The sequence below is a fragment of the Aulonocara sp. 'chitande type north' Nkhata Bay genome, linkage group LG2 (genome assembly GCF_057382095.1).
Source record: "Aulonocara sp. 'chitande type north' Nkhata Bay isolate Kocher_YH1m ecotype deep benthic linkage group LG2, A_spYH_male_GT1.1, whole genome shotgun sequence".
NCBI classification, from domain to species: domain Eukaryota; kingdom Metazoa; phylum Chordata; class Actinopteri; order Cichliformes; family Cichlidae; genus Aulonocara; species Aulonocara sp. 'chitande type north' Nkhata Bay.
The window spans coordinates 9767027-9782719 of NC_141345.1; the positions used below are offsets into that span (position 1 = coordinate 9767027).

Genomic DNA, 15693 nt, shown 5'->3' on the forward strand with positions numbered 1-15693 from the left:
ATGTGTAATTTGTGAGTGTAGCGGGAAAAGGTTGGACATGAAACGAAAGACGCTTATTTTTCAGAACCAGCTGCAGGCTGATGGCTCGGTGACGTCATCAGAGTTTCTTAAACATTTAAAGTGTGAACGCATATTCATGCATCACTTAAAACTTTAATGGCATTTCTGCATTGACGCTGCTGTTTACGAGTCGCACGCAAAAGTTTGTCACAAAAGTTTCACTGCTTTTTATTTCCAACACGTAAATATAAAAGAAATACAAAATAACATAGTAGCATTAGTAATATCTCTGTGTGAACAGTTACACACGTATGAATACAGAAACACTTTTTGCATCTTTAGATTCATCGCAGCCTTAAACTGTAGGCCCACTGGTGTCCATCTCACACAATATTCAGAATACTTTCTGGCAACAAATGAATGAACTTCAGACATCAGCTGTGCTTTTTTCAGCTCTACAAAATCCAAGAGTTACAGAGTTTATCTTGAACACGAGTAAAGACTCTTTCTTTGTTAAACCTTCTATTTGTATTTTTTTTCCCAAATACCACAAATTTGGTCTTCTTCATGAGGATTTACTTTTGTCAAACCGTTTTTAAATATTATTCATTTCAAAAATCTGTTAATGCTACACTTGTAGGCCGCTTGCTCTAAATCCCGATAAGAAGAGTAAGAAGCAGCCAGTGTTTCACATTGGTTGGTATTATTTGTGCAGAGGTGGAGCTGCGTGTTCACTTCTGTCTTTGTGGTTTCCTTTGTGCTGCTCCTCCTTCCTGTGATTCATGTAAAGCCTGGGGTTTTGTAATCAGCACACGTATCGCTGATGTACCCCAGCCCTCTCTTACTGAGGCGAGCGGCCACACTTTGCTGCAGATTGCCAGTGCAGTCGTAAACACCTTATTAATTAGTTTGAGTGCTGCATGGGTGAAGTCACATTAAAGAAAAGAGCTCGGTTTGTGCAGGTGTGTGTGGTTTTCGATGTGCCACTGTGATGGTGGATCACAGTGGGACTGCACACACACATTAGTTTGTACAAAGGTGGACAGATTCAGACAGGTAGGACACACACAGCCCCAACAGGCTGGCCACGCCTTCAGATGTGCAGCGGCATGTCCTCTTTCTCAGTGCTGACGACTTTCTCACAGATGCCAGTGACTCACACTCATGTTTCCATTTTTTAATGCTTTATTTGCCAGATAAATGGATAAAACCACTTCAGCACGCAGAGAAAAAAACTGCAGGCATCAAAACAGAGATGTGGAGTCACATGTGACGGTGAAACTGTGCAGCAGAGCTCGAGCAGCAGACAGAAAATAACCGTAGTTGAAGTGCTAATCCTCTGAAAAACCAACACAAAGTGTTTGACCTTTACCCGTAGTGACATCTTTAGGCTGCTTAGTCTGTTCAGCAGGAGATCAGACAACGAATAAAAAGAGTGAGAAAAATAGAGGCGTTATTTCACGAGCTCTGCGGGAATCTGAATGTTCTTCTTATTGCTCTGGAGTTAGTGGTTAACGAGCCTCCTCATGGGGAGGGTCATTTTTATCATCAGTGGTTTTCATTAGAAACACACATGCTGGGCTTTTCACCCACACACTCCCACTGTAAATGTGTAACTGTGCAGAAACAGTGGGATCTCCTGGATGCTTCGTGTTTTTTCATGTTTACAGCCCGGAGAGTTCAAAGCGTGCGCTGATTATTCTTTCTTTTGATTCTTTTAATTGGCGCTATGTGGAAATCCAGATGTGGCTTAGATAACAGTTTCTTGACTAATTCATATTTTTCTGTTTGGATAAAAGGATCAGTCACACCCAACAAACCAAAGTAATAACCTGACTCTGGATGGCCTCCAGTTACACTCTCGAAACAATTTTGGATAACTCAAAACAAACATGTTGGACTTTCATCTCTGCAAAATCAAAGTCCCGTCATCTGGGGTTTCACAAACTTCCTGAAACACCTTCAGTGGATCCAAAACACCTGAACTCAAGGGGAGAACAGCTTCTGTTCATTGGCTCAGGGCCTCATTTACTGTCAGCCAATCACAGCTGGGATCGGCTGACAGTAAAATGGAGACGTATTTGTTTCTTGATGACCTGAGTATATTTATTTATATAGTTACATTTATTTATATTAACATATTGATTAAAGCCGTCTGCTTATACAGTCTGTCTCTATAAGAGATTTCACTGCTTTAGTCTTTATGATTCTAACCTGAGCAGGATAAGGTCGCTATTAAAAGTGATGACCTGATGCAGAGAAGCAGGTGAGACATCCTCACACACCTTACCTGTCCGTGTTCCTGTGCTCAGGTATAAACTCCGAGGTGAAGTACTCCCTCCTGTCCGGCGATGACGGCTACTTCTCTCTGGACGAGTTTTCGGGGATCCTACGGCTGGAACGACCTCTGAACCCTGAAACTCCGACCACATTCGAGCTAAAGGTGAAGGCCACCGACCGCGGCCTGCCTCGTCACCTCCACTCTGTTGCCACGGTGACAGTGGATGTGGTCTCTCTGGACGACTACCAGCCCGTCTTCATGAGCTCCGAGTACACCGCCCAGCTCCCAGAGTCCTCGGCGGTCGGGTCGGAGGTGCTGAGCGTGTCTGCGCTCACCAGAGACAGCAGCTCCCCGGATCCCATCGTGTACCGTATCATCTCTGGGAACGAGGACGGCCGCTTCCAGCTGGACTCACGAACAGGTCAGAACAGCTGATTACACGAAACACTCGGCGTTTCATTATTGCGCTTAGGCAATAGTGAATAGTGGAATTGTAAAGCGCTTTGAGGGTATCGAAAAGCGCTATATAAATGCAATCCATTATTATTTTTATTATTATTATTAGGCGTACAGGTACAGGTGAGCTTTACACCTGAGCGGCATTTACCCGGCCCCCCAGAAACAAGCCACATATCAAATAATAATAATAATAACAACAACAACAACAACAATAATAATAGTTGTTATTATTCTTATTATATAGGTCCTTTCAGCTGGAGAAAAGAAAACAGCAGCAGAAATAATGAGTGAGGGTTAGTCAGCTGAAAACAGACAAGCCAAAACAAAGGGCTGAAAGATGCTAAACCAAATATCAGGTGACCACTCGCTAACAGTAAATATAGACACAAAAAGGATTTCAGAATAAAAGCACAAAGAGAAAATGGGACCGTTGGTTGAGATTAATTTATTGTGACAGAGTTTTCTCCACTTTTGTTACTTTACAACAAAACGATATACAACTTTTATTGCTATGGGTGACTAGAGGCTCACTAATTAGCTGAGTATTTAAATTCATGACAACGGTAATATTTCCTCTGCATTAATATTCAGGTAAAGGAAATGCTTTGGGCTCAGTCTGAATTTAAACAGTTTAATCATTTTGGACAAATAATCACAAGGTTTAAGTTTTTCTACCTGCAGATGTTTTTAAAAAGGATTAAGACTGTTGCCTTGGTGCAGAGAGGCTTTATTAATGCTGCAGATGGTGCAGCGAGCGCTCGCGAGCTTCGCCCTCTGCTGGGTTTAACAGTCGGACTGAACTGCAGTGTGGGACTCACAGCTCGTTGCCAATAAATCATTAAAGGCCAGAAGAGGTGCACTCATCTGTTTATTTTGAAAAGCCAAGACAAGACGATCAGAATCTCAACTAGATGGGATTCACTGAGATTGCAGGTTATTTTTGGTTCGTATGACACTTTAAAGCTGAAATGGAAAAGTGTGAAACTGTTGGCTCGGCCTGCACACCAGAGCAAAGAGACCAGCGAGCAGCACCACAGTTCCAGCAGTTTAGCGATTTCACTGATCGATGCAGCCTCTGCAACAACGCAGGTCACTAACTCACATGTCTTTACTTATTCTCAGTTTGAAGCGCTGTCAGCCTGCAGCACACACTCACGCTTGCATGAGTGTGTGACGGTCCTTCATGCAGCTGCTCTCTGGACAGCAGAAATAGTTCTGTGATTGTTTTGTTTTTTTAACAGCCGGCTGACACTAGTTTCATATTTACCCAGCATACAGGATGTGAGAATATGATTGGTCAGCGTAGTTATTTTTAGTTTGGTGAACTTTGAGCTGGTCGATGCTATGTCAGTGAAGAATTCCAGGCGAGCGGGTTGTGTTTGACCTGAATCGTGTGTTTTATGAATGGATCCTTCCCCCTGCAGAAGAGGGAGTGCTGTTTGTGTGTCGGAAGCTCGCACGCCTCCGGCGGGAATCGCCAACAGGAAGAGTTCAGCTTTCTGTCTGAGATGATTCACAAACAGCAGAAGCTCCAGTTTCTCCTGTTTTTCTCAAAGTTAATTTCCAATCAATACTCATCCATCCACAGCACGATTAGAGATGAGTGACTCACTGGCTTGTGGATAATTTATGATTTGAGTTTTTTGATGTCTGCAGAATGATTCAGAATTGAATCAATTATTGATCCTGTGCATCATCCGTAAACATCTCCGAGCATATTGTGGAGTACGCGGTCGTAAATAGTAAATCTCCCTCCGGCCTCTGATCAAATCAGGGGCGATTTTAGCCCATTTTTTTAGCCCATTTTTGGGGGTGTTTCAGCATACAGTACATAATTGAGATGGAACATTTTAACAACAAAAGTATAGATAACCCCTCCCCCCTCCCATAGTGGTTTGTTCCAGCTCTCCCCTGCTCTGGCTCTAGCGCCGTTGCTGCCAGAGCGATGGTGGCTGAGACGCAGCGGAGCAGAGGTGGAAGTGCCTGGCTTAAAACAGGACATGTTAGCTGCCTTTAACCTTCAGTTACTCTTTATATAGTTAGGTAGGAGTCAGGCCATGTTTCTTTTTAGCTGAAAAATATTACACCAGGTAACCTGCAGTGTTGAAAATGTGTTTTCCGACTATGTTTGCTACCCTACAATCCGTCCTGCTCTGTAGTAAAATCAGCAACATTTGACCGTCCTGTTGCTCCCATTTAAATGTATGCAGCCTATTTAAAATCTAAAACGTAACATTGTCCGCAGCCTACTGTTGTTACCACCGTCCTGTTTCAAATGTAATGAGAGAAACTGGTTATTTTGTCATATGTGCCGATATTGAACCCAAGGTACTAACTAGCTAACTGACTGGATGCCCATTAACCTTATAACTCCTGTTGTGTGTGTGTGTGTGTGTGTTTGTTTGTGTATAGAGAGACAGCCAGGTTCATAATGGATATGAGGTAGTTTTTTCAAAAAAAGGAGCCACATTCAGGTAAAAGTGTAAAATCAAATGATCCATCAATAAAGGATAATGTTGGATCAGTGTTTCAATATTTATATCCTTTATTAGATGTACATGTGGTTTGTTTATTTGCCTTTTGGTTAAAAGTAAACTGAGAGAGGACTTTTTTTATTAGTGATCTTAATAGTATTTTTTAATCTAATTGAATACAATCTATTTGTGTATGATTGTCAGTCCAAAGAGGGAGAGAGGAAAGAGGAGAACATGAGGAGAAAGTACAAGGTCAGGAAGAACCAGGTAAGAAAACAGACAGGGAGTACTAACAGGCACAACAGAAACTGTTAAACTGGCAAAGAAAAACTAATTTTACTCATACAATCTGGAAGTTGTGTTCTCCCTATGTTAAAGCTGCTATACACAGTCTGCAAAACAAACTGGGTTGTCAGCCCTGGCACTGCATTACCATATTGAGCTTCATTCAGAGGAAGTCACGGTTACCAAAGACTTTTTGAAGCTCAAGAGTGAGGCTGGTGCCATCCCAGATATGTTAACATTGTACAATCTTCTGGATAATCAGATCTTCCCCGAACTGAAAACTGTTATTCAGGTTGCCCTAACAAACCCAGTTAGCAGCTGGAGCTGTGAGAGGTCTTTTAGTGTCTTGAGTCAGCTCCATACCTGGCTGAGAAGGACCATGGGTCAAAGCAGACTCCAGCACCTGGCTGTGATGTCAGTTGAGAAAGAGATGCTTGAGAGACTTGAACACCAAAATGTGATAGAAAGATTTGCCAACCTCAAGCTGAGGCGGCAGAGGATAAAAGACAAGAAAAAATCTGCAGAGCCATATTAGTATCTGCAGTAAAGATCTTTTCATACATTGTATACATTGTACCAGAGGCTAAGGTGTCTCAGTTTTTTTACATTTTTTAATAATATTTTGTACATTTCAAGGACTCTTCTATTTTTGGAGTGTATTTTTATGTATCTGTATTGTATTATAATACACTAAAAGTGAATCTCTGTCCAAACAAATGCACTCAGCTTACTTTTTACTCACAGTGAGCATCATTCATTATTATCCCGCAGTAATTAAGGTTAGGAAACTGCGATCGTGGCTCAAAGAGTTGGCAGTTCGTCTTGTAACCGGCAGGTTGTCGGTTCGAGCCCTGGCTCGGACGGTCTCGGTCGTTGTGTCCTTGGGCAAGACACTTCACCTGCCGCCTACTGGTGAGGCCAGAGGGGCCGATGGCGCGATATGGCAGCCTCGCTTCTGTCACCAACTGTAGCTGCCTCCACCAGTGAGTGAATGAATAGTGGAATTGTAAAGCACTTTGAGGGCCCCGCAAAGTGCTATATGAATGCAATCCATTATTAGTATATGTATTTTTTAAAAATTCCAATCCATTCTTCTTTTGCAGCATTTAAATAACCTTGATCAGATTTGATGGTTTTGTTACAGACTTTTCAAAAAAGTGTTTTGCTTTTCTTTCACAAATGTGGGGATTAAATTGTGTTAAAATGTACAAAACAGTGATGTCATGTTTTGTGACGAGGACCCAGGCACAGAGAGACTTGATGAATTTAAGAATCTTATGATTTAATAAAGAAATTTGCAGACTTGCACAGAGATGGTAAAATTATGATGACTGATAATGGAGATGAAGACAACAGAGGACGAGGACAGGGAGGACCAGGGGTTTAAATGCACCAAGGGGACAGTCAGAGGGAACTCGGGACAACGGGAGACATTTAAGGATACAGGGACTGACAGAGACAGGGAAGAAGTCTCATCGTGACAAGGAAAGTTTACCTTGCCTGGATGGGCAGCTCTCTGGGTGCTCAGCACCCCAAAGCTCTGATCCTAGAATCGCCCCTGGATCAAATGCTGTTTGTCACACACCGGACACACAGCACTTTTTCTCTCTTACTGCAGCTCTGTACTGTGAGCCAGAGCGCACAAATCTCTGCGAGCTGTGTAAGCTCCAGAACCAAAAGACAGCGCCATCACACAAATGAGGAAAACCTCAGTGACGTGTCACTTCACGCTTCTGCTCAGGCAAAAACACAACGTCAAGCTGGAAACAAAAGTCTTCCATGCATCATCGTTTCAGTTATAGGATTTGAGATGAACAGTTTATAGCATCACAGTTTGATTCTTGGGCTGGATTAGAGCAGCTTCACATGAGTCACAGTTCAAAATAATCCTTCTTTTTCTCGCACTGGACCTCAGTTCATCCTCTGTCTGAAACAAGCTGTTTAAGCCCTTGAAGCTGGCTTTGTTCTGATTGGCTGACCATTATAAACAGACAGTCTAACAGCTTCCTCTCTGTGATGTAATCCTAATCTAAAGAGTGTTTAGAGCACTCAGGCTTCCCTGGCAGCATGGGGAGGTGATGGGGGAGAGGGAGGGCTTTGCTGCTCAGGGCCCAGATGATAAGTGAAAGAAAATGGATGAATGGATCTATTGGTCTTTATTTTCTTTATTTTCTTGTACTTTTGTCTTGTTTGCCTGACTTTTAGGATTTCTAGGGCCTCCTCCACCTTCTGATAAATATATGAGTTGACTCTGCCCTCCATGGAGACACTCGTGATCAGCATCTTTTGATGCTTCGTGGCCGAGTTGTTGGGGGGTTGTTGGGACCAGAATGAAGACTCTACTGAGCTTGAAGCTGAGCTTGCTGCTTCCAACAGTGCGAGAAAAGCTGCTGTAGAAAACCCCGATGATCCGAGCTGCCTTTCACCTGATTCCGGATGATCCAAGAATTTTCCAGAGGCTTTAATGTTTAGCAGCGTTTGTCTTTCAGGGCTGTGCTCAGTAATGTGGGTGGAGATCTGAAACCAAGCTTCGAGGCGGGCTGCTCTGTTAGTGTTCCGCACATTTCCTCTTAGACTTTATGTCTTTTTTAGTAGTTGTTGGGAAACATTACCATGCACTGAAAGTTAGTTAATGGCACAGAATTGTAGCGGTGACACAAAGGGAGGAAAAAAATAGTAAATCTGCAGAGTAAAAAGTGAAATCGCGGACTTCCTGCCAAGTTTGTAAAATGTGTTTCTGTTACTTCACTGAACGTTACTGATCTTTCACAGGCTGCGAACTTGAGGAATGTGTGAGCTGAAAACGCTCCAAAATCCCTCCTTTGACATTTGCCGGTAATGCGCCATTACGCCCAGAGGTCATTTGTGTCACCAAATCATGTGGGTGAGATCAGAGATGTTAATGAAGAGGGAGACGCACCGTGGCAGCTTCCAGTGAAACGAGTCGTGAATGACAGGACTCGTCAAAAGCAAGCTAGCCTGGACTTGATGTCTTGGCTCTCTGATTATTTTCTTTGAGCCCATACACACCAGCGCACATTAGCGCAGATGTGAATCAACCCGTCAGGAGCTGCTGTCACGCTCTCACATTCTTCATGGTTTTTCTGCTTTTTGCTGTGAATAAAATTCATAATTGTAAAGATTTCATTTTTCACAAAGAAGCTTGGTTTATTTTATTAAAGTCATCAGTTTAAGCTTTTAAATCACGGGTGTCAAACATTTGTCCCGGGGACCAGTGCCGGCCCCTGAGAGGTGCAGCTTTGGTCCCGTGGAGGGTCAGTGTGGATGGAGGGTTGAACTGAAAATGAGCTCTTCATTTAGGGTTGAGTCCAAAGAGGGCAAAACTATGACCCACTGGGAGACTAACTGGAATTATAAGAAACCCACAGTGAGGCTGAGAAACACTAAAAAGGTTATCAGGGAAGTGTAAGCAGCTGGGCAGAATGAGACACCGAACACGACACGGGGGAAACAAAAACAGACGCAAAGCACAAGGAACAGCTTTCAAAATAAAACAGGAAGTGAGGTCCGAGATAAAGGATGTGGTGTAGGAGCAGAGTGGGTGTGAGGAGCGTTAAAAATGTGTCCAAACTCCTGGAGTCGGTTGGTCACACAGGGACTAAATACATACAGACTTTGTGGGGCCGCTTGTGGCTCATGGTGCACATTGAATCGTGGGAAGTCGAGCTCACAAAGCAACCTTCTGATTAGCAGGCCGCCTGCTCTGAGCCACCAGATACAACAGATCAACAGTGAGGAGAGTGAGGGCTCCATCCAGGTGATGTGACCCAGTTACCTGCACCACTTAATTAAAATTGAAAGAGATGTAAAAAGGTTGAGTCCAGTTTACTTTATCTGCCTTTTGGCAGCGCCATTAAAAAGGCCTATCATCCCCAGTTTCTGATTGGTCGAAGGGCTTCATCAAAACAGTAATTCTGAAAGAATTCATGTGCCGGTTTCGGTCTTGTACCCACTTGTGAGCGTTTCCCTGTAATGTGTTTGTAACTGCACAGTGTGCGTGCCTCCGCAAACCCTCAGAAATATGAGCAGTGTTTGATCTAATGTACGAGGTGTTCACTTCTCCACTATCAGCTACGATCAGCGCTCTTAAGCAAGGCATTCAGCTTATTGCTTTAACACATTGGCTGCAGAGCTGCTGAGTGGTGATAAAAGCTGTGCAGTGGACTTACTGTCCAGGTGAGAATGCACAGAGGCGTGTCACATGATACCATACACAGAAGGAGGGAAGTTTGTACTGCAGGGAAAGAGGAAGGAAGCGAGGGCACTCTGATTTACTGAGCTCAACTCTTCTCTCCTGTCCCGTGTCTCCTGCTTCTCGAGGCGAGGATGGAATTTTGAGCAAATTTAGCACCAGTGTCGGAGGACGTGATCAAACCAGCCGTTTCCCTTCATGCAGGCCTCGTGACCCTCGTGGCCCCGCTGGATTTTGAGGTTTCCCGGGAGTACTACCTGTCTGTGGAGGGGAGCCGTGGGAAGTCGCCACTCAGTGACATCGCCACGGTCATCATTAACGTGACAGACGTGAACGACAACCCGCCGGTGTTTGGGCGCAGTGACTACAGTGCCGAGGTGTTGGAGGATCTATCACCTGGGCGCCTAGTGATGAAGGTGAGAGGTGTGACTCACACGAGGTCGGTCGTTGTTCTGTATGGAGTCCGCATGCTGGGTTTATGTAGCACATGCTCAAGCTTTTAATTAACAATGTTCCCCAGGTCGTACACAGAGACGCACTGACAGCTTCACAGCTGAGGGGCAATCTGCATGTATTTAGTGCTCATGCAAGCTGATGATCTCATAACACGTGCTAATGTAAAGAAAACAAGTGATGAAAAACATCATTCACACACATTAATAACAGCACGGGAGGAGCACGCACACACATGCAGTTGTTCAGCAGCACGTCAGCGTCATCCTTTCAGGCCAGCAGCAGAGATAACACAGCTCACCGCCTCCCGACGGTCACAGCTGGGCTGCGCGATTCTCTCCTCCTCGTTTTTCTTGTCATTTGTTCCCACGTCGTCAGGCTCACCTTTAAATAACGAGACAGAGGTTCTGGTAGCGGAATGAAAGGATTCGTTAGTTGCAGTCACAGAGGAGGAGAAGTCGGGCGGGACAACTTCAAAACACGGCATTATTCATTTTCAGTCTTTTTTTAATCTATTATCAAGTTTTGACTTTTAATAATAATGTTACAGTCGAACCAACCCAGATTAACTGGATGACTCATTGAAGTTATTATGTTAGAGAGAACAAAAGTATGATAATGATACTGAAGCTGAAGAGGCAAAAATCCAAGTCCAATCTAATCCTCATTTAAATGAAGGTGAGAATGAGTGCGCTGTTGTGAGGAAGATGCACGCTGTGCGGACGCAGCTGCTGAAAGCTTGAGAGGCTGGATGTGAAGAGTCCTCCAGCCAAGGAGCCACATTCAGACCTTCGCACAGAGCTCAGCTCTCCGTGACCTTTGACCCACTCGCAACTCAATTTGTCGGTGTGTCGTGGGGATGTTTTGTGTGACCCCTGACCTCCAAAGAGGTAGGCGCAGTTATTCCTCTCCCGATTTTCATCCTTGCTTTTTCTCCATGTCCAGGTAACTGCCACAGATGAGGATGGCCCAGTCAATAACCTGCTGCGCTACTCGATTGTGAGCGGCGACCTTCTGCAACAGTTCTCCGTCGACGCTCGCAGCGGTGACATCACTGTCCGCACTGCGCTGGACAGAGAGGAGGTGAGCGTGCTCAGGAGCAATGTGAGCTGCGTCGCACTAAAGAAGCAGCAGGTCACGTGAAAACTCTCTCCTCATCTGCAGATCCCTCACTACTCCCTAACGGTGCAGGCAGCAGACGAAGGCAGCCCACCTCTGTCCTCGGCCGTCCTCGTCGCCGTCACCGTCAACGACGTCAACGACAACCCGCCCGTCTTCTCTCAGGTCAACCACAGTCTGCTGCTGCAGGTACAACGACCCGAGCGTCACCCACCCAGGCTGGAAGCCTTTATTCATTTAAAATATTAATGTTATTATTATGCTGACAGATATTCCCCAGATTCCAACTCGTGTTCCTGCTGCTGTTCGAGTTGACCTAGAAAACAAGCTTTAAAATGAGCTGCAATGAGCCCAATACACCACATTTGACGGGTAATGAGAGAGTCTCACCATGTTCTGTAAATATTCAGACTTTATATTCTCAGGTCAAAGGTTTGCTTCTTAAGTAGTGATTTTAATCTCGGAGAAGTTCTCCGCTGTTTTATCCCTTATGTGTAACTTTCTAAGAAAAACATCCCCATTTTTTTTGTACATTTGTTGTTTTTTGATCCAAGCTCAGTGGTCCATATATTCCCCCACCTCATGCCCAGGTTTATAATCACTCTGTCACCCTGCAGATATGTAATGTGGCTCTGCAGCTTTAAAAAGACACAATCATGACTGCACCACACGCCTGCGTCAGGAAAAAGAGAGTTATGTCGAGGGAAAGAAATACGTGTGTGTACCCAGAACCGGCCAGAATGAATCACCTGTCATTAATAAGCTCGGCTGTCCTCAGGGAGGGCGCCACAGTTACAGTCCTGTGTGACTTTTGACACCTGTGGATAAACACAGACAGAGACAAGCGGTTAAGGCGTCCCCGTAAAGCAGCTGCTCGGCCTAACAAGGTGATAATGGAGACAGATGACCTGATGGCTGCAGGTAATTAAAGAGAGCTCACTACAGGTGACCGTTTATCCACCTGTCAGTACTCTCTGTGACAGGTGGATATATGCTGCTCCGTCATCAGAGCGGTTTCTGAGCTTTCAGGGATCAAAGCGGCAGAAAGACGTCAGCGTTTCGCTCTCACCTGAAACTCCTAATTACGTTGCAAAGTCAAAGCTTTCGCTCCAGTGTGTATTTTTGGATGCTTCATTGGGATGTGGATGCCCACATGCCTGCGTGCGTGGACATGAATTCACGCTGCTGGCAGTCCCATCGCAGCGCCTCACTGACAGTTACTTTTTCCCCCGCCAGCTCGCAAACTTCCATCGAGTCACTGATCCAGGACCGAAACACTGCCAAACCCAGTGTGAGGACAAATCCGGACTCTGGGTTATTGTCCCATCTGCCGACAGCTCCGCAGCCAGCTCTGCCTGATGAAGAAACTCAGAAAGAATGCAGCTTTAAGATAATTGCACGTTCCACCTGCACATTGGTCTCGCTATCATGAAGCTGAGCTTCGTCTCTCCTGCGTCCTGTGAGGCGTGCTGTAGTTGGAAGTTTAAAGGTCCTCTCTCGGAGGTGTTGCACATTTTAGTCCATTAACTCTGATGCATCCTCTCCCAAAGCACGCCGCATGTTTTTAGATTGATAACCTATTTTTCCAGGAAGCTCTGGTTTCTATTAATTCCCTACAATATGAAAATCAGCATGCAAAGCCTCTTAAATTAGTTGAGATAGTAGGTAATCCATCACAGCAAACAGCTGAAGGTCTTCATTATTTTCTGGCACAGTCAGTGGAAACAGGAGGGAGTCACTCTACAAACAGCTTCCATGAAACGACGCCGAAGTGTCTCTGAGCTGTACAGACATGCCAGCTGTTCTTTAAATGACCAGTAAACACGGATGGAGTGCTAAACAGGAAGAGTGTGATCAGTGTGGCTCTGTCCAGCACACATAAGATATTTGACATCCATCCATCCACCCACCACGCTATCAATCCACCAATTCATTCAATCATTCATTTATCCATCCATCTATCCATCCATTCACCCACCAGCAGAGATGGGCAGTAACGCGTTACTTGTAACGTGTAATCTGATTACTTTTTTCAGGTAACGAGTAAAGTAAGGGATTACTATTGCAAAAACGGTAATTAGATTACCGTTACTTTCCCGTAGGAACGCTGCGTTACTGCGTTACTAAAACCGTGATTTCTTTTTTGCGAGAACATCTCATGACAGTGACGTAAGCGAGTGCGACGTTCGTGACAACAGCTGTGTGCAGATCAACAATGGATCATATATCGAATCAGAACCAGAATCAGAAAGGGTTTTATTGCCAAATGTTGAGCGGGTTTACAACATTAGGAAATTGCTTCAGTGCAAACATACTGTTATAAATACTGTTATAAATTAAGCTTAAATAGACATGAAAATAAAAATGAGAATAAGAATTAAAAGTGCTAAGTAGATAGAAGGATAGAAAGATATATACATGATATATACATGTATGAATGCGGGAGAGAGTATGAGCGTGCAGCGTTTAAAGTGTGGAAGTACTGACCTTACTTTGAGTTTGATTCCATAAAAAGTGACAAAAACATTAGCGTCCGTTGTGCGTGGGAAGAAAACTTCTTTTTACAGCGAAAAAAACCCCTAAACTTCCAAGCAAATACCGAGTGCGCAACGACGTAATGGGAAACTCACAGAGAAACTCGCGGATTCTTCCACTGACCGCTGCCGCACACCTGCACCAGAGCACACCTCCGCCTACCCTACTACTGCTTTACAGGTGAAAATAGAGCAACAGAACCGCTAGTCTTTGACTTTATTTATTTTCTGCTGTGTTTTACTTGCATCTATGTGAAAGAGTGAGTGTAAACACACACAAAAAAATATTTTAGAATTTTTGGAATGTGCAGAAAATAGGTTTAAATATTAAACAAATTTCTTCTAGTCAGAGAATGTTGCAGATAATTTAATTTTTGCTTGATGCATAAAGTTAAAACTAATAAAACAAGTTTTAAAAAGAGACTTTTCCATTTGATTACATTTTGTATGATGAATTATGCAGAAAAAGTAGAATTGGGCTGAAAGATCTATCGCTTTATCACCTATTCAGGTTGCAAATCGTGTTTTTAAAAAGTAACTAAGTAACTAAGTAATTAATTACTTTTGAAATTAAGTAATCAGTAAAGTAACGGGATTACTTTTTGGGGGGAGTAATCTGTAATTAGTTACTGATTACTTTTTTCAAGTAACTTGACCAACACTGCCCACCAGTCACTGAGCCTAAACAGGCCAGTGTGAGTGAAATGGATGTGAGCCGAGTGTGTTTGAGTATAATCAATGCTTCACATGTTCCTGCAGACAGAACATTTCTAACTGTCAGATTAAATCCTGCAGAATGAGCTGGATGACGTTGCAGTGTATCTCCCATCACATGCTTGATGTCATGAAATAGGCAGAGCAACTATACAGGCAGTGTTGCATGTGAATGATTTAACATGAGGTAGAACATACTAAATCTCTGGTTAATGGGAGCTCTGAGGTCGATGTTGGAGCTCTGTGGTGCTGGGATAACGAGAACATCCTTAGAAGCACAAAACTGAATAAAAATGTGTCCCGCAGGAGGGCGAGGCGGTTGGCAGCAGCATCCTCCAGCTGGTGGTGACGGACAAAGACACCCCAAGGAACGGCCCGCCTTTCTCCTTCCACATTGTCAGCGGGAACGAGGACCGCCGTTTCCATGTGGACCAGGGCGGCCTGCTGTCGCTCTCTGCTCCGCTCAGGAAGAAGGTGAAAGCTCACCATCAGCTCAAGATACAGGTGAGAAGCTCTTGTCTTTCTCTCACAAACTCTCACTGCAGGAAAGACATCTTAGAAAGTTTGTCTCAGCTTTGGAAGTGCTGAGCGTCGCTCCCGGCCTCAGCCACTGTGCTGTCCAGAGAGGTGAAGAAAAGTTAGAACAAAGTCGTCTTTATGGTTTTCTGTGGTTCTGAACTGTCAAGACTGACCCTGCACACCCAGTAACGATGACTGAGTTTGAATACAGGAATTATTTAAGCTGGTAAAATGAAAGTCAGAAGAATGACCCTGCTTCAACTCTTCACTATAATCCATTTACAGAAGGGGTTATTCTGAGGGTTCAGGCTGTTTCAGGTTGCAGCTGATGGTGCATATTCGTGTCCTGCACTGTATGGATTTTGTTGGCTGGAACAAATATATTTTGGGATGCTGAGAGATGATACTTTAGTCCAAAATGCTCCATTTTTCATTTTGTTCTCTGCTGTCAGAGGGAGAAAAAAAATAAATCACAGTGGTTGGACAGTGTTTGGTTGATCACAACAAAGAAACAAAAGGATTAATATGAAATGTGAAATACAAATGTTTTTGCTTTGATTGCAAGTGAGAAAAAAGTTTATTAGAAAGCATTAGAGAGGAGGGAGACACACACCTGCACACCTGTAAATGCATAAGGAGAAA

At 44.0% G+C, this 15693-nt stretch overlaps 1 protein-coding gene across 4 annotated transcripts in view; it reads left to right on the forward strand.

The window, feature by feature from the left end:
• The window catches only part of fat2 (FAT atypical cadherin 2), a 94694-nt gene that overhangs the window by 54859 nt on the left and 24142 nt on the right, over positions 1 to 15693 (forward strand). For 2 of the 4 annotated variants that reach the window (XM_086304990.1, XM_086304988.1), the window contains exons 16-21: positions 2313 to 2702; positions 5419 to 5481; positions 9917 to 10128; positions 11111 to 11248; positions 11330 to 11473; positions 14839 to 15036. In XM_086304990.1, the coding sequence (XP_086161116.1) occupies positions 2313 to 2702; positions 5419 to 5481; positions 9917 to 10128; positions 11111 to 11248; positions 11330 to 11473; positions 14839 to 15036 (1145 nt within the window). The other 2 variants (XM_086304991.1, XM_086304989.1) reach the window with 2 other exon arrangements.